Raw genomic sequence first — 25,146 nt, forward strand, 5'->3', positions numbered from 1 at the left:
CAGCAATTTTGCTGAGCTACAAATGTCAATTACCCAGCTGGTTCGAACGATATCACAGTCCTGAGTAGGATATGATGGATTAGGACAAGTAGGAGCTTCCACTGCAACAACTAAAAAAGCTGGGATAAACTACAAAAAATTTTTTTAAAAAATCACGTTTTTGGAGATCTGGGAAAGCTGTGGAAGCTTCAAGCACAAAATGACTAAAATGCCCCAAAAAAGATCTTTCCTTCCTGAGAGCATTTGCAGATCTTGACTCAGACTCTACTGGACAATACAGAAACCAGCAGATCTCCAGGCAGTTGTGTACAAGTATGTGGTAAGTGTAATGGGCACAGAACTAGAATTATGAATGGAAATTATGGGAGCCACCAATACAGCTGATTTTCCCCATAAGATGTTTCCTGAGTTTTAAGGAGGAAGATGGGAGACTGGGAGTCAGGCTGAAAAGACAGTAAAATCTATGTGGTCTTGTGATTAAGCCCCAGTGCAAGCAAAAATGCGGCAAACGAACTCTCCCCGATAAGACACTGCCAGATTTTCTTTCTTTTCTTTTTTTTTTTTTTTTTTGAAACGAAGTCTCGCTCTTATTCCCCAGTCTGAAGTGCAATGGTGCAATCTCGGCTCACTGCAACCTCCACCTCCTGGGTTCAAGTGATTCTCCTGCCTCAGCCTCTCGAGTAACTGGGATTATAGGTGCATACCACCATGCCCAGCTAATTTTTTGTATTTTAAGTAGAGACAGGGTTTCACCATGTGGGTCAGGCTGATACTGAACTCCTCACCTCAGGTGATCCGCCTGCCTTGGCCTCCCAAAGTGCTGGGATTACAGGTGTGAGCCACTGCTCCGGGCCAAGACACTGCCAGATTTTCAAGCAGTATGGGGTAGGAAGTTAAAGAGCTAAATCTCAAACCTCTGTACTAGAGATCTAAATCTCCTTGGTTTTGTAAGATTAGGGTGACACAAAACTGCCAAGCTCTAAATCAAAAGCCTGGAAGGGCCATGTAGAAGAAATAGAGCTAAATCAAAGGAGAACTGAGTCCATTTAAAACTGTTGCTCAGCCCTGCCCTAGCTCAGTTCCTGATTGGATTGAAGCAATCAACATTTCACTCTCTGCCTAACAGAAAAAAAGCTCAAACTCTGTCTAGAGTTATATCACCTACATCTTCTATGGTTCTGTTGTATGTAATGTACAGCATAAAATCAAAATTTACAAGACATACAAAAAGGCAGAAAATTATGACAGATAATTCAAGAGAAGAAACCCAGACAATAGAAGCAGACCCATAAATGATCTAGTTAGTAGGTAAAATTCACTCAGGCTGGAGTGCAGTGCTGCAACCTCGGCTTACTGCAAACTCCACCTCCTGGGTTCAAGCAATTCTCCTGCCTCAGCCTCCAGTAGCTGGGACTACAGGGGCATGCTACCACACCCCGCTAATTTTTGTATTTTCAGTAGAGACGGGGTTTTGCCATATTGGCCAGGCTGGTCTTGAACTCCTGACCTCATGTGATCCACCTACTTTGGCCTCCCAAAGTACAGGCTAAAGTAAATACCACATGAATGTTTTTGTTTCCTTGTTTTTGAGGTGGAATTTCGCTCTTGCCGCCCAGGCTGGAGCCCAGGAATAACCTCAGCTCACTGCAATCTCTACCTCCCCGGTTCAAGCGATTCTCCTGCTGCCGCCTCCCGAGTAGCTGGGATTACAGGCGCCCACCACCACACCTGGCTAATTTTTGTATTTTTTATTAGAGACAGGGTTTCACCATGTTGGCAAGCCTGTTCTTGAACCCCTGACCTCATGATCCGCTCACCTTGGCCTCCCAAAGTGCTGGGATTACAGGCATGAGCCACTGCACCTGGCCCATTATTCTTATCTGTAAATAAGACTTCTCCAAATGTTTGCCTGAAAAGGATTCCTTATTTTATAGAAGACATTGGCAATATAAATTATCTGTCCAACTCCTTATTATTTTGCCAAAAATGACTCTATGATTAACGTTACAAGAATCAACTATTAAAACATGCATTAAGAAATAACTTTTTGTCAATTCCAAAATTGAGTATGTTCATAGAAAAAACATCCATTATCTTTACATTAAGAATAGATCCTTTGCATATCAGATTGGAGACTACACTTTTTTCTTTTTTTTTTTTTTTGAGATGGAGTTTTGCTCTTGTTGCCCAGGCTGGAGCACAATGGTGCGATCTCAGCTCACCACAACCTTCGCCTCCGGGGTTCAAGTGATTCTCCTGCCTCAGCCTCCCAAGTAGCTGGGATTACAGGCACACACCACCATGCCTGGCTAATTTTTGTATTTTTAGTAGAGATGGGGTTTCTCCATGTTGGTCAGGCAGGTCTCGAACTCCTAGCTTCAGGTGATCCAGCCACCAAAGCCTCCCAAAGTGCTGGGATTACAGGCGTGAGCTACGGCGCCCGGCCCCACACTTTTAAATCTAGATAAGTGGCCGAGTGTGGTGCCATATGCCTGTAATCCCGACACTTTGCGAGGCAGAGGAGGGCAGGTCACATGAGGTTGCGTGTTTGAGACCAGCCTGGCCAACATGGTGAAACCCCATCTCTACTAAAAATACAAATATTAGCCGGGCGTAGTGGCCACACGTCTGTAATCCCAGCTACTCTGGAGGCTGAGGCACGAGAATCTCTTGAACCCTGGAGGCGGAGGATGCAGTGAGCCAAGATCACACCACTGCACTCCAGCCCAGCGACAGCATGAGACTGTCTCAAGAAAAAAAAAAAAAATTAGTTAAATAATAATCACCATCCTTGTGCTCTACTTCACACGTATTTTACATCTACTAATAAAATTCAATAAAGGGGAAATAGCAATACCGTGAAAAACAGAATTCTAATTGTTTCTTCAGACATTCTTTTAGGTCTTCTGTAGAAACTGCTGAATTGCTTTCTCCTGATGGTAGAAAAGAAGAAGGAAAAAAAAGTTAATAGCATGTTAGTAGAGGTAATAAATCTGACATACTGTTGTACTCAGAAACCACAAAGTATCTACAATCAAAATTCACCACAAAGCTATTGCTTGAGAGAAACAGGGTCTCCCTTTGTTGCCCAGGCTAGAGTACAGTGGTGCAACCACAGCTCAGTATAGCCTCAACCTCTTGGGCCCAAATGATCCTCCCACCACAGCTTCTTGAGTAGCTAGGACCACAAACTTGTGCCATGATACCCAGCTAATTTTTTATTTTTATTTTTTTGTAGAGACAGGCTCTCATTATGTTGCCCAGACTGTTCTCAAACTCCTGGGCTCAAGCAATCCTCCTACCTTGGCCACAGGCATAAGCCACTGTACCTAGCCCAAACTGCATTTTTTATTATTTTTATAATTCAGACAGTTCAAAGTCTAACTAATTTCTCTCAACCTCGATATTCTTTCATCAGATACATTTCATATTAGTTTAAGGTTATTTTTATCAAAAAATTAACAATGCACAATACTAAAAGCACTTAAAGGCCGGGCATGGTGGCTCACGCCTGTAATCCTAGCACTTTGGGAGGCCAAAGGCAGGTGGATTACTTGACGTCAGGAGTTCGAGACCAGCCTGGCCAACATGGTGAAAACCCATCTTTACCAAAAATACAAAAATTAGCCAGGTGTGGTGGCGCGTGCCTGTAATCCCAGCTACTCGGGAGGCTGAGACAGGAGAACCACTTGAACCCAGGAGGCAGAGATTGCAGTGAGCCGAGATCACGCCACTGCACTCCAGCCTGGGCAACAGAGCAAGACTCCCTCTCAACAACAACAAAAAAACAACAACAAAAAAACACCAACTGCTTGCCCTATCACTTCAACTCTATCAAAGTGGGCAGTTGTTTATATATAGATACATAAAATTTTTTTTTCAGACACAGTTTCACTCTGTCACCCAGGTTGGAGTGCAGTGGCATGATCTTGGGATTACAGGTGCATGCCACCATGCCCAGCTAATTTTTTTTTTTTTTTTTTTTTTCCAGTATAAGACAGTGTTTCACCATGTTGGCCAGGCTAGTCTCAAACTCCTGAACTCAAGTGATCTGCCCGCCTCGGCCTCCTAAAGAGCTGGGATTACAGGCATGAGCCACCCTGTCTTTTTTTCTGTTATCTTTAATTTCATACTCTCCTTTAATAGAACCCTCATAAAAAATCTTTTAACATTACAAACGTCATGTTATCTGAAAACAATGTAACAATCAACTAACATTTCATTAACGTAACCTTCTTTTCAAATAAGAAAACAATGCCATAGGTTTATCAGAACAAGGATAAGACTATGAGTGGGGGGTGTCCTGTACTGAATTCTCATTTTAACAATAAAACCATAAAGTTTACCAGAAACATCATATATTTGGTAACTCAGATCTTCTGGTCCTAAAATCATCCCATCAGTTGATTCTTCAATGCCTGTAGTATTTCTTGTGGTTTCACAAGACGAAGAATACATTACTTCATATTCTTTACATATATCTTCTGAGAGCTCTGCATTACCTGTATTAAAGACAGACACTGAAAGTAAATGGGAATTATTTAAATTCTATTTTCAGGAACTCTGGGCAGTATGTCACCTATAAAAAGATTTTAAGGAATTCTACCAGTTTGGAATATGTCCGCATGGTTTTAAGCAAGAGTTATCATTCTCAGGGAGATAAGTTTTGACAATTACAGATAAACTAAAATGATCAACAACTGCTAAAACGTATATAGCATTATCCATGTATCAGACTACTCCATGCACTTTATTCATTTAATTATCACAAAATCCTGTGCTGTAATTAAGATTGCTTCTGTTTTACAGATGGAGGGAAAAAAGCATAGAGAAATTAAGTTATTTGCCCAAGGTCGAACAGTGAGTAAATAGCAGAGTCAATGATGGTAGATACAAACTAATTTATAAATATCATTATTATAGATGGGTTGCATGCTGGACCCAAAGACACAGCTACTACCTGAAATTAGTGGCAATCTATTCATGCTAGATAAAAATGAGAATTATATACAAACTACATGTTAAACACTTATAAATGCTGGATGCAGTACGTTTAAAGGAAGAAAAATTGATAAATATACTTAATCAAATAATCAAAGGATATATCCTGGCCAGGCATGGTGGCTCACACCTGTAATCCCAGCACTTTGGGAGGCCGAGGCTGGTGGATCACTTGAGGTCAGGAGTTCGAGACCATCCTGGCCAATATGGTGAAACCCCGTCTCTACTAAAAATACAAAAATTAGCCAGGTGTGGTAACCGGGTGTGGGATTACAGGCATGAGATAAAGCCAGGCGCCTGTAATCCCAGCTACCCGGGAGGCTGAGGCAGGAGAACTGCTTGAACCCAGGAGGCAGAGGTTGCAGTGGGCGAAAATTGCGCCACTGTACTCCAGCCTGGGTGACAGAGCGAGACTCTGTCTCAAGAAAAAAAAAAAACAAAAACGAGATGTATCTCAAGTTTGGTAAACTTGCTTGGCCATACATTTAACCAAACTGTGATTTTTATGACCAAATATTTAAGACTTACCCTCAGGATGAGCACCTGATGTAGCTGCTATTTCATGCCAAGAGCTTTCAGTTCCATGAGTTACTGGGATGGCATCAGTATTTCCAGGAGCAATTTCTTGCCATACTTTGGCATTAGGATTTAAACCAGTTCCTTTAGATGTTACCTGCTAAATAATCGAAGGATCTATTTGTAAATTTTTTAAATCAGAGAATGAAAATTACAGATTTAGATAAAATCGCTTTTCCATTACTTAAAAGTGGGGGAGAAACCCAATAATTATATTTAACAAATAATAAATACTATTTAAGTTTTTGATCACCTTGAAAATGTGAAATATCTATATAAAATTTAGCTTCCTATATAATGAAAAATAGGTATCTCTAAATATTAAAACAGAAATACTGCCTAGGTGCAATGGCTTACGCCTGTAATCCCAGCACTTTGGGAGGCTGAGGCAGGAGGATCACATGAGCCCAGGAAGTTCAAGGCTACAGTGAGCTATAAACACACCATCACACTCCAGCCTAGGTGACAGAGGAGACCCTGTCTCAGAAAAATAAATAAAATAGAAATACTGCTTTACCCCAACCTACCTGCAAATGTCACAAAATTTAAACTATTTACATAACTTTTGAGACACTTGTGTATTTTTGCATCTACAGCAAATTTTTTAGTTATCTACAGTAATTTTCCAGAATATTATAAATTTTTATTGCCATCTAAGCTGTGATAGAGACTTGAGTCTGAACAATTCTATAACTAGAAATTTTATCCCAAGATAAAAGCAGCGATGTGCTTTATATTGTAATTTTTTTTTCCATCTGTCCTGCAAGTGTATTTTCTTAATGTCCATAGCATAACTACTTTAAATAGTGCCATTTAAGGTAATCTCTTGAGGCAGGGCACGATGGCTCATTCCTATAATCCCAGCACTTTGGGAGGCCAAGGCAGGCGGATCACTTGTGCTCATGAGTTCGAGACCAGCCTGGGAAACACGGAGAAACGCTGTCTCTACAAAACATACAAAATTAGCCGGACGTGTTGGTGGGCGCCTGTAGTCCTGGCTACTTGGGATGCTGAGGTGGGAGAACGGCTTGAGCCTGGGAGACAGAGATTGCAGTGAGCTGAGTTTGCACCACTGCACTCCAGCCTGGGAGACAGTGAGACTCGGTCTCAAAAAAGAAAACACACACACACACACACACACACACACACACACACACACACACAAAAACCAAACATAATGCCCTGTTCCAAGCTTAGGTTCATTCATATCTTGAAAGCAGAGGCTGAGCCTTGAAATGGTGGAAGTAGTAAGGAGTATTTTATCACTTATACGCTTTAGAATTTCTAAGTGTAGGATAACAAGCGTATACCTTTCAGTCATTTTTATTACTGTTTCAAAATTCTCTAAAGAAAATACACCTGTTTTGTACCCACAGGAGAGAAGTACTCTCCCACCACTCTGCCTTTGGTAGTCACTGATTTGAAGCTGAATTGATTGGTGAATGTGATGTGGGAATTTAGGTATCGCATAATTTATTTGTGTGTTGGGGAGGGGGATAATCTATTTTAACAAAACTTGCTATTCATATGTATGCCCTAAAAAATAAACATTACAGCATAATAAGATGTACAACTAAGCACTGTGGACTGGAGGTAGGATGCCTCCAGCAGCAAGCCCACCCTAACATGCCATCTGAGGACCTGCAGAAAGGACAGTGGGAAGGAGACAGCAGCCTCAGCAGAGATCTCCCTATCCTCCTCCCTCAGGGGAGGGGGATCCTGACATTCAACCCTTCCTGTCCTCCTTCTTGGTCAAGAAGACGATTGGGTACAGTGAGTGGGGGCGGGGAGAAGGAGGTACAGAACAGGATGCAATATGAGAGTAGAGAGATTCTACAGAAGGGCAAACGAGGGTGAGTAACTACGGAATTAAACAGAAGAAATAAGCCTCTATTTGTAACCCTGGAATCCGGCAGGGGAAGGAGGAGGAAATGGGCAAGGGGAGGTGGGAAAGAGAAGCTGAGGAGGAGGGAACTTACTTATTTCTCCCTACCTCTGCTGAACAGTTCCACTCCTTTATGTTAATCCCATTCTGAGAGAGGCCCAGAGAAGTTCCACTGACAAACTAGTAGTTTGTGTCCCAGGGGAACAAATCATCTCGGAAGTGAATTGCAGAGCTGGCAGGCAAAGCTGAGGTCCACCTCAGTAAGACCCAGCTCCTGGCTCCTAGAGAGCTTTGGCACGGATGCCATAGGTGACAATAAGAGAGATGAGGAAGATGCCGAAGCCCACCCCTAAGGGTGATAAACTCAAGCTCTTTGGGTACAGCATAATTTTTGACTGATAGCAGAACAGAACTCTGAGTAGCTTGTGATAGCCAAGCTCTCCTGCCATGTCAACAGTATTTGACATTAAGCGTTTTTCAATAGGAGAAAATGTATGTATTTACATACTTACTTTCTCCCTCTCTTTCCTCCATTCTGAGAATACCAGACAGGTGCCTACCCAAGAAGATGGCAAATGGTAAAGGTACAGCTCTCAGAAACAGAGATCAAACATTAAATCCCAATAAATACAAAGAGTACAATATTGATCTAGTAAAGAAGATCTGTACATGAAAAAGATACAGTGAAAGGGCCATACACCTATTAGAAATACCTCTTACTCATAGAGTTGCTATGCAGAGTAGTTATGTGGCTTTAGTAAAGCAAAATCATCATTTCAAGGTAGTTTTTTTTTTCCTTTTTGAGACGGAGTCTCGCTCTGTTGCCCAGGCTGGAGTGCAGTGGTGCAATCTTGGCTCACTGCAACCTCCCCGTCCTGGGTTCAAGCTATTCTCCTGCCTCAGCCTCCTGAATAGCTGGGATTACAGGTGCCCGGCACCATGCCGGGCAAATTTTTGTGTTTTTAGTAGAGACGGGGTTTCACGATGTTGGTCAGGTTGGCCTCAAACCCCTGACCTCAGGTGATCCACCCGCCTTGGCCTCCCAAAGTGCTGGGATTACTGGAGTGAGCCATTGCAACTGGCCTCAAGGTAGTTTAATAATCATTATCTAAACACACAATGATTGAGATGCTGGAGTCACTCCTGAATCCAAAAACAGCTCTAATATGAACTTTTTATTATTGTGTGATCCTTGGCAAAATTTCTTAACTCTTCTGAGCCTCAATTTTGTTAACTGTAAATTGAGGTAAAACATTCTTATTTTTATTATTTTTAAAGACAGGGTCGGCTGGGTGCGATGGCTCACGTCTGTAATCCCAGCACTTTGGAAGGCCGAGGTGGGTGGATCACCTGAGGTCGGGAGCTCAAGACCAGCCTGACCAACATGGAGAAACCCTGTCTCTACTTAAAATACAAAATTAGCTGGGCGTGGTGGTGCATGCCTGTAATCTCAGCTACTCGGGAGGCTGAGGCAAGAGAATTGCTTGAACTTCACAGACAGAGGTTGCGGTGAGCCGAGATCGGGCCACTGTACTCCAGCCTGGGCGACAAGAGCGAAACTGTCTCAAAAAAAAAAAAAAAAAAGGACAGCCAGTTCTCCAGGCTAGAGTGCAGTGGTGTGCCCATAGCTCACTGTAGCCTCAAACTCCGGGGTTCAAATGATGCTCCTGCCTCAATCTCCTGAGTAGCTAGGACTACAGGCCTGGAACACCATGCCCCACTAATTAAAAAAAAATTTTGGCAGAGTTGGGTTTTCATTATGTTGCCCAGGCTAGTCTCAAACTCCTGGCCTCAACAGATCCTCTCAACCTCAGCCTCCCAAATCACTAGGATTACAGGCATGAGCCACTGCACTGGGCCAAGAAGTCTTTATTTTAAAAATTACATGGCCGGGTGCAGTGGCTCATGCCCGTAATTCCAGAACTTTGGGAGGCCAAGGCCTTGGGTGGATGACCTGAGGTCAGGAGTTCGAGATGAACCTGGCCAACATGGTGAAACCCTGTCTCTACTAAACAATACAAAAATTAGCTGGGTGTGATGGTGGGCACCTGTAATCCCAGCTCGAGAGGCTGAGGCAGGAGAATCGCTTGAACCCAGGAGGTGGAGATTTCAGTGAGCCGAAATCACGCCATTGCACCCCAGCCTGGATGACAAGAACAAGACTCCGTCTTAAAAAAAAAAAAAAAAAAATTACAGGCTGTGGACGATGGCTCACGCCTGTAACCCCAGCACTTTGGGAGGCCGAGGCAGGCGGATCATAAGGTCAGGAGTTCGAGATCAGCCTGGCCAATATGGTAAAACCCCATCTCTACTAAAAATACAAACATTAGCCGGGCGTGGTGGCCTGCACCTGTAATCTCAGCTACTCTGGAGGCTGAGACAGGAGAATCGCTTGGACCCTGGAGGCGGAGGTTGTGGTGAGCTGAGATTACACCACTGCACTCCAGCCTGGGCAACAGAGCAAGACTCCGTCTCAAAAAAGAAAACACTACATATACTTTTTTATAAAGCATGTCAGTTTTGAATGGAAGGCAATTCTGCTGTCTCACCCTCAAAAGTATACTACACAAACACCAATGCATTCTATCAAAATAACCACATAAGTGAAGTTAAATGTAAACTATTATGTCATAGAAAATTAGCTTTGAAGAAACACAAAATTACAAAAGATGACTATAGAATGCTATAAAACTGAAACCTAAAAAACCTAAAAAGACTAAGAAAATAAAAATTTTTAAAAAGTAAAAATGCATGGATTTAAATAGGAAAATAAAGTACTATTTATATTTACTAGTTTGGCAAAGCCCTTAAGAATAATTTTCCAGCCGGGCACGGTGGCACACACCTGTAATCCCAACACTTTGGGAGGCTGAGGCGGGCAGATCACCTGAGGTCAGGAGAGTTCAAGACCATCCCGGCCAACATGACGAAACCCTGTCGCTACTAAACATACAAAAAAATTAGCCAAGCATGGTGGCAAGCATCTGTAATCCCAGCTCCTCGGGAGGCTAAGACAAGAGAATCGCTCGAACCCAGGAGTCAGAGGTTGCGGTGAGCCGACACTGCCCCATGGCATTCCAGCCAGGGCGACAGAGGGGGACTCCGTCTCAAAAATAATAATAATAATAATATAATAATTTCCCAACTGGCATAGAGTTGGCGAAAATCCTTTTACGGAGACTATATAAAATGATTCAACTCATATTTCTACATATATTAGCATTATTTATGAATGCTAAGAAATGCAAATAACCCTGTTTAAACAGATGAGGAATACAGGAAATGATATACTTACTAAATAAAGTATTACACAGCAATCCAAAATTATAAAGATATCACATTAACACATTTTATAAATCGGATGGGATACTAATATCACAAAGAAAAAATTGCTGTTTATTCAGCTATCCCACATCAAATATTTTAAGATTTATCCCAATTTTCAAAGTTAAAATGTGCAAATATATGTATCTTAGGGTTGATTAAATATGGAAATGTATGAAAACTGGAAAATGCTTTCACATAGTAGAGTGGAAAAAACAGCTGTAACTGCCATAATAACAAAAGCAAACGTGTTGAACAATTCTGTGGTCTAGGCACTGTATAGAATGCTTTATATGTATCATCTCCCCTACTTTTTAAAACAATGTAGGCCGGGTACAGTGGCTCAAGCCTGTAATCCCAGCACTTTGGGAGGCCAAGACAGGCAGATCACTTGAGGTCAGGAGTGTGAGACCAACCTGGCCAACATAGTGAAACCCTGTCTCTACTAAAAACAAAAAAATTAGCCAGTAGTGGTGGCGGGTGCCTATAGTCCCAGCTACTCAGGAGGCTGAGGCAGGAGAATCGCTTGAACCCGGGAGGCAGAGGCTGCAGTAAGCAGCGATCACGCCACTGCACTCCAGCCTGGATGACAAAGCAAGACTCCGTCTCAAAAAAAAAAAAAAATCCAACCATTGTACGTATTAGTATCTCTCTTTTATAGATTATCCCATTATGAGAGGTACGGAGTAATAACAAACCCAATTAAAGACATAGAAAGATGAAATATGAAGGAAGGATTCAAACCCAAGGCAGCCTGACTCCAGAAACAAAAGATTAACCACACAATGATTACAACTCACAGATTATTACAATTGCAAGAAGCACCTAAGCATGTGGTTATAGGCTGGAAGGAAACATGATCTGCTATAGTAACTAGACCAGATTGGTGTTCTCCCCACTTATAAAGCATTATTTTATTTGTGTGTGTGTGTGTGTGTGTGTGTGTGTGTGTGTGTGTGTGTGATGGAGTCTTGCTGTCTCCCAGGCTGGAGTGCAGTGGCAAGATCTTGGCTCTCCGCAACCTCCGCCTCCAGAGTTCAAGCGATTCTCCTGCCTCAGCCTGAAGAGAAACTGGGATTATAGGTGTGTGCCACCACACCTGGCTAATTTTTGTATTTTTAGTAGAGACGGGATTTCACCATGTTGTCCAGGCCGGTCTCATTCTCCTGACCTCTTGATCCTCCCGCCTTGGCCTCTCAAAGTGCTGGGATTACAGGTGTGAGCCACTGCACCCAGCCTAAAGCATTCTATTAAAATGCTGCTTTGAGTCATAAAAAAAAAATGAAACTTAAGATTATTGCATCTAGTACTGATTTTTTCAAACCAGAGCATATTACAGCACGTTAAAAGCAGGCTGGGTACGGTGGCTCACACCTGTAATCGAAGCACTTTGAGAGGCCGAGGCGGGCAGATCATGAGGTCAGGAGTTCGAGACCAGCCTGGCCAACATACAGTGAAACCCCGTCTCTACTAAAAAATACAAAAATTAGCTGGACATGGTGGCGTGCACCTGTAGTCCCAGCTACTTGGGAAGCTGAGGCAGCAGAATCGCTTGAACCCAGGAGGTGGAGGTTGCAGTGAGCCGAGATAGCGCCACTGCACTCCAGCCTGGGCGACAGAACGAGACTTCATCTCTCCAAAAAAAAAAAAGCAAAGGTTATTCTGTGCCTTCAAATATATTAAATATGTACTATTATTTTAGTTTTATGCCCGTCAACATTTACTTAAATTTACATGAATGTTGACCATTTTCTTTGTTCATCGTTCTTTCTTGCATCTCGGAGTTTTCTTTGGAATCATTTACCGCCTACCCAAAGGATATCATTCATAACTTCTTAGTAAATTCTCTCAAGTTGTGCCTTCTCTGAAAATACATTTTTAACCATCCTTGCCATATACAGAATTCTCAATAGGCAATAACCCCTTTCAGGCACTTTAAAGACATTCCTGTACTTTCTGGTTTATACTATGGCTAACAAGCAATCAGCCATCAGGTTAGCTGCCATTCTTAATCTCTCTTTACTCTCTGATTTGTTAATGAGGTTTTACAATCATTAAAAGTCTTAAGTGTGAAATTGTTTTTTATTTGATATAACTGGGATCCGCTGAACTCCCTGAAATCGTTCATCAATTCTGTAAAATTCTCAGCCATTCTCTCTTAAAATATTCACTCTCCACCAACTGCTCTATTATTCCCTTCTGAAACTCCAATAAAATATATGCTACTTTGTCATATGTTCCATGTATCAAGTTCTTTCTTATTTTCCATTTTGTTGTCTCTCTAGTTGCATTCTGAACAATTTCTTACGATCATTCTTCCAGTTCACCAATTTTCTCAAGCTGTTTCTAACTTGCTGTTCAACTTGTCTAGTAAGTTTCTAAGCTCCCTTTTTATATTTTTCATTTCTTAAAGTTCCTTTTAGTTCTTTCCTCAAATCTATCTGATCAACTTTTTTGTTTCTGGATCATCTTTTTTCTTCTTTTAAGCATATCAAACATTTTAATTTTATAGTCTACACTTGATGATAATTCCAATATTTGTAATTTTGAGGGCTTAATTTTGTGACTTGTTTTTTCTGCTAAATCATGATCCTAATGACTTACATCCTTCATAATTTTATACTGTAAGGCTATTTTTCTTAGAACTTTGTAAGAATTTTACTAAAGATTATGTTTAAATGGGCCTTTTTTAGACAGGGTCTCATTCTTGTTGCCCAGGGTGGAGCACAGGGGCGTGATCACAGCTCACTGCAGTCTCGAATTCCTGGGCTCAAGCAATCATCCCACCTCAGTGACCCACCCACCTGGTGACCAGCTAGGTCACCACCAATCATCCCACCTGGTGACCAGCTAGGACTACAGGTTTAAGCCACCATGTGGATAGGTTGTTTTTGTTTTTATAGAGATGGGGTGTGGCTATGTTGTCTAGCCAGTCTTGAACTCCTGGCCTCAAAGGTTCATCTCACCTTGGTCTCCGAAAGTGCTGGGATTATAGACATGACTCACCATAACAGGCCTAAATGGGCTCTTAAGGAGATAATTTATTTTACTTCTGCTGGATGTCTGCCTAAGAAGACTACCAATCTGAACTAGATTTAAATTTTCAACTTGAGTTTTTTGGAAATAATAGGTAGTGTAAAATCTAGCCATACTCTGGTATCAAAGAGGATCTGTGGTTAGAATCATCAAAGACCTCTCCTGCACCAACCCAGAGCCAAGGCTAAAACTGTCGAGTGTGCTTTTCTCTGGGAAAGTCTGTGTTTTTTTCCTACCTTTTTTGAGACAGGGTCTCACTCTGTTGCCCAGGCTGGAGTGCAGTGGCACCATCAAGGCTCACTGCAGCCTCAACCTCCAAGCTGAAGCAATCCTCCAACTTCTCAGCCTCCCAAGTACCTGGGATTACAGGTAAATGACACCATGCCCAGCTAATTTTTTTGTATTTTTTACAAAGACGGGGTTTTGCCATGTTGCCTAGGCTGGTCTTGAACGTCTGGGCTCCAGTGATCCTCATGCATCAGCCTCCCAAAGTGCTGGGACTACAGGCATGAACCACCATGCCTAGCCTCATTTGCTTTTTTACCAGCTTAATTCTCTGCTTTAAATAAACTTTATAAGTGTTGAACTGAAAAACTTTATATATACACCTGTAATCCCAGCACTTTCAGAGGCCAAGACGGAAGGATTGCTTGAAACTACAAGTTCAAGACCAGCCTGGCAACATAAGAAGACCCCCCCCCCCATACAAAAAAGATTAAAAACTTAGCCAGGGTGGTGGTACACATCTATAGTTCCAGTTACCTGGGAGGCTAAGGCTGCAGGATTGCTTGAGTCTGGGAGACTGAGGCTACAGTGAGCCAAGATCACACCATTATACTACAGCCTGGATGACAAAGCGGGACTGTCTCAAAAAACAAAACAAAAAGGGCCAGGCATGGTGACTCATGCCTTTAATCCCAGCACTATCGGAGGCTGAGGCAGGCAAATTGCTTGAGCTCAGGAGTTCGAGACCAGCCTGGGCAACGTGGCACAACCCTGTCTCTACAAAATACTTAAAAAATTAGCGAGGCGTGGTGGCACATGCCTACAGTCCCAGCTACTTGAGAGCCTGAGGCAAGAGGATCACTTGAGTCCAGGAGGTCAAGACTGAAAAAAGAGTCGTGAGGAATTCTCAGAACAGCTAATTCATAATATTTCAAGAAAATAATACCAATATTTTTTCTTAAAGCTAAATTAAAGAGTAATTCCAAAAATTGAGACAATTATGGTATAACAGAAAAAAATTAACTTTATTCTGCCACCCAATAATTATATAATCCTTCCGCTTCTCTATCTTTAAGAACATAACGCCTAGGCCAGGCACAGTGGCTCACGCCTGTAATCCCAGCACTTTGGGAGGCGAAGATTGGTGGATCCACTTGAGGTCACGAGTTCGAGATCAGCCTGGCCAATATGGTGAAACACTGACACTCTCTAATAAAAATACAAAAATTAGGCCAGGCACGGTGGCTCACACCTGTAATTCCAACACTTTGGGAGGCCAAGGCGGGTGGATCACCTGAGGTCAGGAGTTCAAGACCAGCCTGGCCAATGTGGTGAAACTCCATCTCTACTAAAAATTAAAAAATTAGCCGGGCGTGGTGGTGGGTGCCTGTAATCCCAGGTAACTTGGGAGGCTGAGGCAGGTGAACCGCTTGAATCCAGGAGGCGGAGGTTGCAGTGAACCAAGATCGCACCATTACACTGCAGCCTGGGCAACAGGAGTGAAACTCCATCTCAAAAAGAGAAGAAAAAAAAAATGAGCCAGGCGTGTTGGCATGTGGCTGTAGTCCCAGCCACCTGGGAGGCTGAGGCAGGAGAATCACTTAAACCTGGAGGCAGAGGCTACAGTGACCCAAGACTATGCCACTGCACTTCAGCCTGGGTAAGAGTGAGACTTTATCTCAAATGTTAAATAAATAAATAAATTAATTAATTAATTAAAGCAGAAGTCTTGCTATGCAGTGCTTCTTGGCTTTTGGTTTCATGGCTGCTAGAAGCTTTTACAATAATAGCAAAACCAGTAATAAGATAACAGCCCTTACACGGCGAGCTAAAGCATCTCTGAAGTAGCACCATGAATAACTATAGCAACATCTTGGATTAGAGATGTTAATTCACAACTTCCTCATATCGTAATTAGCTCAGGGAGGAAGACAACTAGTTTTCAAACAGCCCCACCAGGAGAAGTATCAAGGTATTATTTAAGAACTTACAAGTAGCAATTTTCTTTTCTTTTCTTTTTTTTTTTTTGAGACAGAGTTTTGCTCTGTCACTCAGGCTGGAGTGCAGTGACGCGACCTCGGCTCACTGCATCCTCTGCCTCCTGGGTTCAAGAAATTCTCTGCCTCAGCCTCCCAAGTAGCTGGGATTACAGGTGCCCACCACCATGGAGTGTCGCCATCTTGGCCAGGCTGATCTTGAACTCCTGACCTCATGATCCACCCACCTTGGCCTCCCAAAGTGCTGGGATTATAGGCGTGAGCCACCACACCTGGCATAAGTAGCAATTTTCAAAAGCAAGACACTTTCATATTTGCCACTATATACACATGCTAAAAGTGCTTGCTGTACCAAAAGTATCTCATCAAAGTTTTTAAACAATCAATCACTATTCAAATCCACTCTGGCTAAATTAAGCAGGAGAGTTTTATTTTTGAAACAGGGTCTCACTCTTTTGCCCAGGCTGGAGTGCAGTGGCACTTCAGCTCACTGCAGCTTCAACCTCCCAGGATCAACCAATACTCCCACCTCAGGCTCCCAAGCTACAGCTGCATGCCACCACACCTGGCAAATTTTTGTACTTTTTGTAGAGACAGGATTTCATCATGTTGTGCAGGCTGGTCTTGAACTCCTGATTTCAGTCTATCAGCCCGCCTCAGCCTCCCAAAGTGCTGGGATTACAAGCGTGCACCACCATGCCCACACTGAAAGGTAATTATTTTTTGAGATGGGGTCTCACTCTGTGGCCTAGGATGGAGCGCAGTGGTGTTATCTTGGCCCACTGCAGCCTCTGCCTCCCAGGCTCTAGGGATCCTCCCACCTCAGCCTCTTGAGTAGCTAGGACCACAGGCATGTGCTACCATGCCCAGCTAATTTTTTTTTTTTTTTTTTTCCAGTAGAGACGGGGTTTCACCATGTTGCCCAGGCTGGTCTCAAACTCACAAGCTTAAGTGATTCACCCACCTTGGCCTCCCAACCAAAGTGCCGGGATTATAGGTGTTGAGTCACTGCACCCGGTTATCTGAAAGGTGCAGTGGACACTCTGATTGTCACTAGGAGGGGTGAAAAAACAGATGCAAAGATAAGATCACCCTAAATAATGCTGCACGAGATCTGGTGAGGAAACCACTATCCCTGTCACCACCAGGCACTAAATAACAAGATTCACATCCAGGCCGGGCACGGTGGCTCACGCTTGTAATCCCAGCACTTTGGGAGGCCGAGGCGGACGGATCACGAGGTCAAGAGATCGAGACCACGGTGAAATCCCGTCTCTACTAAAAATACAAAAAAAAATTAGCCGGGCGTGGTGGCGGGCGCCTGTAGTCCCAGCTACTCGGAGAGGCTGAGGCAGGAGAATGGCGTGAACCCGGGAGGCGGAGCTTGCAGTGAGCCGAGATCGCGCCACTGCACTCCAGCCTGGATGACAGAGCGAGACTCCATCTAAAAAAAAAAGATTCAAATCCATTATAACCTTTACTACTGCCAGCACCAAAGCCACATCTCTATTAGGAACTCAATCTGCAACTGTTACCTCCACTTAAAGCTGACCAACCCTGCTGCCATTCCTAACTGCAAAATGGAAGTTATAAATAGAACCTTCACTTCCTTACATTGTGTACTTTCAAAGAGAAGTCATCTGAGTGTGTCTGTAGGTCACATGCCTGCTGCATCCAAGAAAACATGGAGGGCAGTGGCGGTGGCTCATGCCTATAATCCTAACACTTTGGGAGTCCAAGGAGAGTGGACCACTTGAGCTTAGGAGTTCGAGACCACCACGGGCCACATGGCAAAACCCCATCACTACAAAAAAAAAAAAACAACAAAAAACAACAAGAATTAGCTGGGCATGGTGGCTCATACCTGTACTCCCAGCCACTTGGAGAGCGGAGACAAGAGGATCGCTTGAACCTGGGAGGTGGAGGTTACAGTGAGCCGAGATCATGACACCGCACTCCAGCCGGGGTAACAAAGTGAGCCCGTCTCAAAAAAAAAAAAAAAAAGAAGCTGAGAATTTGAGTTTTCACTAGTACACATACTGAGGAGGCCTGACCCATAACATGGGCAATTTTGCAAATGTAGACATATAACCAAAAATTGGGAGGCTTCGGACATGACAAATATTCACCATAAGAGACTAAGGCTAATATTTAACATACACAGTATGTCATATATAATTAATTTATAAATATCCAGATATTGGAGGATTATGCTCAAAAACCTTTTCTCCTGATGGGGTACACTATTTCATTAAATATTTAATAACTGATCAAAATCATTAATAAATAAATATATTCCCTTCAGCAGTACACTACCCCAAAATCTGATGTGTCCCTGATAATTAATGGTGCCAAGAATACTCAAAGTGTAAGGTCTAAAGACATTACACTCTAATGGCATAAAGATAAGCAGTACTTCTGGGCATATTTATGTTTTTCATCAGCCTAGTTAAGACTATACATTTTGAGCCAGGTGCGGTGGCTCACGCCTGTAATCCCAGCACTTTGGGAGGCCGAGGCGGGCGGATCACAAGGTCAGGAGATCGAGACCATCCTGGCTAACACGGTGAAACCCCGTCTCTACTAAAAATACAAAAAAAAATTAGCCGGGCATCGTGGCAGGTGCCTGTAGTCCCAGCTACTCGGGAGGCTGAGGCAGGAGAATGGCGTGAACCCGGGAGGCAGAGCTTGCAGTGAGCCGAGATCGCGCCACTGCACTCCAGCCTGGGCGACAGAGTGAGACTCCGTCTCAAAAGTGTGAGTCGGTCAGGTGGACTATACATTTTATTTTATTCATTCATTTATTTTTTTGAGACAGATCTCTCGCTCTATTGCCCAGGCTGGTGTGCAGTGGCGTGATCTCGGCTCACTGCAACCTCCGCCTCTGGGATTCAAGTGACTCTCCTGCTTCAGCCTCCTGAGCAGCTGGGATTACAGGTGTGCGCCACCATGCTTGGCTAATTTTTGTATTTTTAGTAGACACGGGGTTTCACAATGTTGGTCAGGCTGGTCTCGAACTCCTGACCCTGTGATCTGCCTGCCTCGGCCTCCCGAAGTGCTGCGATTACAGGCGTGAGCCACTGTACCAGGCCAAGACTATACATTTTAAAAGCCACTGATGCACACAAGAAGACATATAAAAGGTTGTATAGTACAGTATTGAACCCACAAGTGAAAAACTGGAAACCACCTAAATGTCCACCTATAGGTGAATAGTTAAATATCATCTATCTCTTAATGTGGAATACTATAAAAGTTTAAGAAAACCAAAATAGGACTACATTCACCAACATGGAAATTGTTCCAATGCATATTGTTCAGTGAAAAAAGTAACACTACAAAACAATAAGCACTTTATGTTATCATTTCTATTAACAAACAAAATCTCTGTACAGATAAATATATAGGTATAGGCTAGGCACGGTGGTGCATGTCTGTAATCCCAGCACTTCCGGAGGCTGAGGCTGAGGGATCGCCTAACTCCAGGAATTCAAGATCAGCCTGGGCAACACAGTGAAACCCTGTCTTTACAAAATCACAAGAATTAGCCAGGCATGGTAGCATGCACCTCTAGTTCCGGTACCCAGGAGGCTGAGACGAGAGGATCGTTTGAGAATGGGAGGAGGAGGTTGCAGTAAGCCAAGATCATGCCACTGCACTCCAGCCTGAATGACAAAGCAAGACCCCGTCCCAACAGAATGAAACAACACAACAACAACAACAACAACAACACCTAGAAAAGACCTGAAAGGTTACAATACTGTTAAACAAGAGAATTACAAATTACCAAGATTGTTTGCCGAACAGGGAAAATGCGCAAAGGACAGACTGGAATAGTTTATCATAAAATATCATTTTTACCCTATTCGGTGGCCCAGATTCAATACTATTTTGATAAGCATGAAAAGGAAAAATCAGTTCATTGCTATAATTTGTATAGCTCTTCTGAAGAGTTGGCAATGTTTATTAAAAGCCTTAAATACACACTTTTGATCCAAAAATTCTAATTGTCAGATTTACTCAAAAGAAACTGATATATAAAAACACGTAAGTACAAGGACGTTTGCCACACTAATTTTATAAACATCCAACCATAGAGATGAACTGTAGTTCATCCATAAAATAGAATATACCAGATCCTTAAAACCAGATTTAGGGAAAACTGTAAAAATCTGAATAAGTTCTGTGGACTGTATCAATGTTAATTTGCTGCTCATTATACCATACTATAGTTATGCAACGTGCTACTACAAGGAGAAACTGAGGAACAACTTCACAGGACCACTTTGTACATTGTTTTGCAACTTCATGAATCTATAATTACAGTCATGTGCTGCATTAATGACATTTTGATCAAGCACAAACTGCATGTACAACAGTGGTCCCATAAGATTATAATAGCCGTACCATATAGCCTAGGTGTGTAGTAGGCTATACCATCTAGATTTGTATAAATATTTTCTGATGTTCACATGATGAAATCCCTAACACGTCCCTCAGGATGTATCCCTGAACAAGGCAAGACTGAAATATCTTTAAAAAGTTTTGAAAAATGGAGAAAAAATTTTAGAAAGTATGGGAAATGTTCACTATCTGTGATACTGTAAAATATATATTTTACAGTGTATTTTAGTTGTGTATGATAGTATCCATACACAACTAAAATCCTTACAATCTCCAAAGTGATGTCTTTTTGCATGCTAATAAGTTAACTGATGGCTGGCAGCCCCTAAGTCAATTTAGCTAGAATAAAATCTGTCTTTTCATTTAGATTCTAGACAGCCAATTTTTTTTTTTTTTGAGACACAGTCTCACTCTGTCGCCCAGGCTGGAGTGCAGTGGCATGATCTCAGCTCATTGTAACCTCCAACTCCCGGGGTCAAGTGAGTCTCCTGCCTCAGCCTCCTGAGTAGCTGGGATCACAGGCACCCACCACCACGTCCAGCTAATTTTTGTATTTTTCATAGAGACGGGGTTTCACCATGTTGGTCATACTGGTCTCAAACTCCTGACCTCGTGATCCACCCACCTCGGCCTCCAAAGTGCTGGGATTACAGGTGTGAGCCACCACACCCAGCCAACAGCCAAGTTTTATTCATCTTCTCACCACAGTTTAGACCGCCATCAAAATCTTGATCACTTCCACAGGATTAGAAGCCCTTGAGATTACAGTTGTATAAATATCTACTAAACGATGTAAATTGTCCAAATGCATGCTAAACTATCTGCCAACATACACATAGTATGCAAGCACATAGATACTCAACAAAAAGATCTAAGCTATCTGTAAAACTGACGGTTCAATCACCACCCTTATTTCTAAGCAATATGTCATCCCCAAATAAGCCAAAGGCAGTCCTGATTATTGTCCCATTTAATGCTAAATTCTACCTTCAGAGAGATAAAAATGAAAGGAAAAAAGAGAATCATCAAATTCTTGTGAAAATTATATCTTCCTGTCCTAAGAAATTACAGATCTAAGGTAACAGAACCAAGAATTAGGAAGAAAATCACCATAAATATGGTAAAACCGTCTCTTCGGACATACATAACCTTTTGTTTTACTTACCTATTTACTATCAGAAACAGAAATCCCATGCCACTTAACCCCATAAATGCTGTAAAACAGAAATAAAATGTATAAATTGATTAAATGTATTTTGCCCCATCAATCATCCAGGTTCAATTTTTACATCTCCAATACTGAGAGGGCTACTAAGTTACAAATACTTAAAGGGGGGGAAAAAAAACCTGTCATTTCTTCCAAAGTAACTTCAGAATCCTACCAGAAGATGTTTAGGGCTATTTTACAAAAAGTAAAAATGAAAATTAAAGTGGGATTTCTTCACTCATTCAGAGAATAATAATTTCATTTATGGAACATTTAATCAATCTTCATAACAATCTCAGTTAAGTCCTATTATCATCCACATTTTACAGACAAGGAAAAAGTTACTTTACTTCAAGGTAAAGTAATCTGCCCAAAGTTACATAGCTAATAATACAAAACCAGGATTTAAACCTAAGGAGTCTAGGGGCTGGGCATGGTAGCTCAGGCCTATAATCCCAGCACTTTGGAAGGCCAAGGCGGGTGGATCACCTGAGGTCAGGAGTTCAAGACCAGCCTGGCCAACAAGGTGAAACCCCGTTTATCTACTAAAAATACAATAATTCGGTGGGCATGGTGGCGTGTGCCTGTAGCCCCAGCTACTCGGGACGCTGACGCAGGAGAATCACTTGAACTCGGGGGGCAGAGGCTGCAGTGAGCCGAGATCACGCCACTGCACTGCAGCTTGGGCAACAGAGCGAGACTCCATCTCAAAAAAAAAAAAAAAAAGAAATGAATATAGAAAATAGCCACCAGATGACAACTAGGGTCCCTAGGCTGGGCTCGGTAGTTCACATGTGTAATCCCAGCACTTTGGGAGGCTGAGGTCGGCGAATCATCCGAGTTTAGGAGTTCAAAACCAGCCTGTCCAACATGGTGAAACCCCATCTCTACTAGATGGCGTTGGTGGTGCACGTCTGTAATCACAGCTACTCGGGAGGCACAAAATTCACTTGAGCCCGGAAGGCAGGGGTTGCAGTGAGCTGAGATTGTGCCACTGCACTCTAGCCTAGGCAACAGAGCAAAAATCCATCTCAAAAAATAAATAAAAATTTTTAAAAATACAAAAATAAAAATACAAAAATTAGCCAGGTGTGGTGGTGGGTGCCTGTAATCCCAGCTACTCAGAAGGCAGAGGAGAGCCACTTGAACCAGGGAGGCAGAGGTTGCAGTGAGCCAAGATTGCGCCACTGCACTTCAGCCTGGAGGACAGAACAAGTCACCATCTTAAAAAAAAAAAAAAAAAAATCAACTAGGGATCTTGATAAAATGCAGACTGATGCAGTAATTCAGGGGTAGAGTTTCTACTGTAACAAACCAGAGTTTTTATTATTCTAACAAACCCCTGGGTTAAAGGAGCTTACTATCTACGGATAACACTTTGAACAGCAAGGAAACTGGACCACCCTAAGTTGTTTCCACCAACCTCTCGAAGTTGTCAAAAATCAGAATTCACTTGCCCTCTATTGTGGAAGAAAATCTGAAGTTTATTCATCAATACTATCATCAGTATTATTGCTGGTACTCTAGTACCAGAGGAAAAGACAGGATTTATATCCTAAAATTCCCACTATCTCAATCGGACGGTATCTGTCATTCATCAAAAGAAACTGACGCCACCACAGATTAGTGGCACTTAACCTTTTGGGGGTCACGAATCTCTCTGAAAATATAATCAAAGTTATAAATTTCTCCCTAGAAAGTTCAACATGAGATTCATGAATACTTTCATTAAAAATAAAGAATTCTAGGCCAAGTACCGTGGCTCACGCCTGTAATCCCAGCACTTTGGGAGGCTGAGGAGGGCGGATCATGAGGTCAGGAGATCGAGACCATCCTGGCTAACACGATGAAACCCTGTCTCTACTAAAACTACAAAAAATAATCAGGTGTGGTGGCGGGCACCTGTAATCCCAGCTACTTGGGAGTCTGAGGCAGGAGAATGGCATGAACCCAGGAGGTGGAGATTGCAGTGAGCCGAGATTGCACCGCTGCACTCCAGCCTGGGCGACAGCGAGATTCCATCTCAAAAAAAAAAAAAAAAAAGATAAAGAATCCTCTATTAATAGATGTCTAACAGACTGGGTGTTGTGGCTCACACCTGTAATCCCAGCACTTTGGGAGGCCAAGATGGGAGGATTGTTTGAGGCCAGGAGTTCAAAACCGGCCTAGCCAACATAGCAAGACCCTGTCTCTATTAAAAAAAAAGTATCTAACATTTAGTATTTAATCCTCAAAATGCTAAGCCATTACTTCAATTAGTCAGCTGATAAAGCTAATGGTTAACTACACAAACGAACTTAAATATACCTCAACCATCAATATTAAATATCAAAAGTTTTTTTTTTTTTTTTGGCCGGGCGTGGTGGCTCACACCGGTAATCCCAGCACTGAGAGGCTGAGGTGGGCAGATCACCTGAGATCAGGAGTTCGAGAACAGCCTGACCAACATGGAGAAACCCCGTCTCTACTAAAAATAAAAAATTAGCCAGGCATGGTGGTACTGTCTGTAATCTCAGCTACTCGGGAGGCTGAGGCAAGAGAATCACCTGAACCCGGGAGGCAGCGGTTGCAGTGAGTCGAGATCGTGCCATTGCACTCCAGCCTGGGCAATAAGAGCGAAACGCCATCTCAAAAAATAATAATAATTCTTTTTTTTTTTTTTTGAGACAGAATCTTGCTATGTTTGGCCAGGCTGGTCTCAAACTCCTGATCTCAAGTGATCCACCAGCCTTGGTCTCCCAAAGTGCTGGGATTACAGGCATGAGCCATCGCACCTGGCCCTACCTCAATCAGTCCTCCTGTCTGCCTCCCTAAGTGCTAGTATTATAGGTGTGAGCTACCACGCCCAGCCTACAACTCTATATGTTTTATTCTGTCAATCTTGTTAACATCCCTACGAGATAGATATTAATATTACCCTCCTATATTATTGTCCTCAATTTACAGATAAGGAAACAGAGAGAGATTAAACAAAAAGTGGCTCAGTCTCAGCAGAGATTTAGACCCCGGCAGGCTGGCCCCAGAGTCCATGTTTCTAGACATTGTTTTCTTCTTGCCTGCTGGTCAAAGAAAAAAAAAAAATCTTTCATGCAACCTTGTATATAAATGTATCTTAATTTTACTCAGTCACTGCCCTCCTATTTTTTTTCTTCCTCCAACTCAAAAGGCAAAAATAATCCTATTTTCATTATCTTGCTCAACTGCAACTTTCTGCCCTATAAATTTACATTTCCCACAGCCAATATTTTTTTTTTATTTAAATTTTAAGACATGGGGTGTCACTATGTTGCCCAGACTGGTCTTGAACTCCTGGACTCAAGCAATCCTCCTACCTCAGCCTCCCAAAGTGCTGGGATTACAGGTATGAGCCACGCCGCCCAGCCTGCCATACCCAATATAACAAATATTTCAGTACCCACTTATGTGCATTATGTTACTTTATTAGTATAGAAGGAAAGAAAGTCTTGCCAATAAGCACACAGTAAACCTCT

General features: G+C 42.5%; 1 protein-coding gene across 1 annotated transcript in view; it reads right to left on the bottom strand.

Moving 5' to 3' along the window:
• LARP4 (La ribonucleoprotein 4) overlaps positions 1–25,146 on the bottom strand; it is an 81,626-nt gene that overhangs the window by 45,117 nt on the left and 11,363 nt on the right. Inside the window, exons 2-4 of the mRNA XM_058433703.1 lie at positions 5,530–5,677; positions 4,347–4,502; positions 2,858–2,933 (exon numbers count right to left, since the gene is read on the bottom strand). Of these exons, the coding sequence (XP_058289686.1) occupies positions 2,858–2,933; positions 4,347–4,502; positions 5,530–5,677 (380 nt within the window). The remainder of the gene's footprint in view (positions 1–2,857; positions 2,934–4,346; positions 4,503–5,529; positions 5,678–25,146) is intronic.

Source organism: Hylobates moloch, unplaced genomic scaffold (assembly GCF_009828535.3).
Source record: "Hylobates moloch isolate HMO894 unplaced genomic scaffold, HMol_V3 SCAFFOLD_22, whole genome shotgun sequence".
Classification (NCBI taxonomy): domain Eukaryota; kingdom Metazoa; phylum Chordata; class Mammalia; order Primates; family Hylobatidae; genus Hylobates; species Hylobates moloch.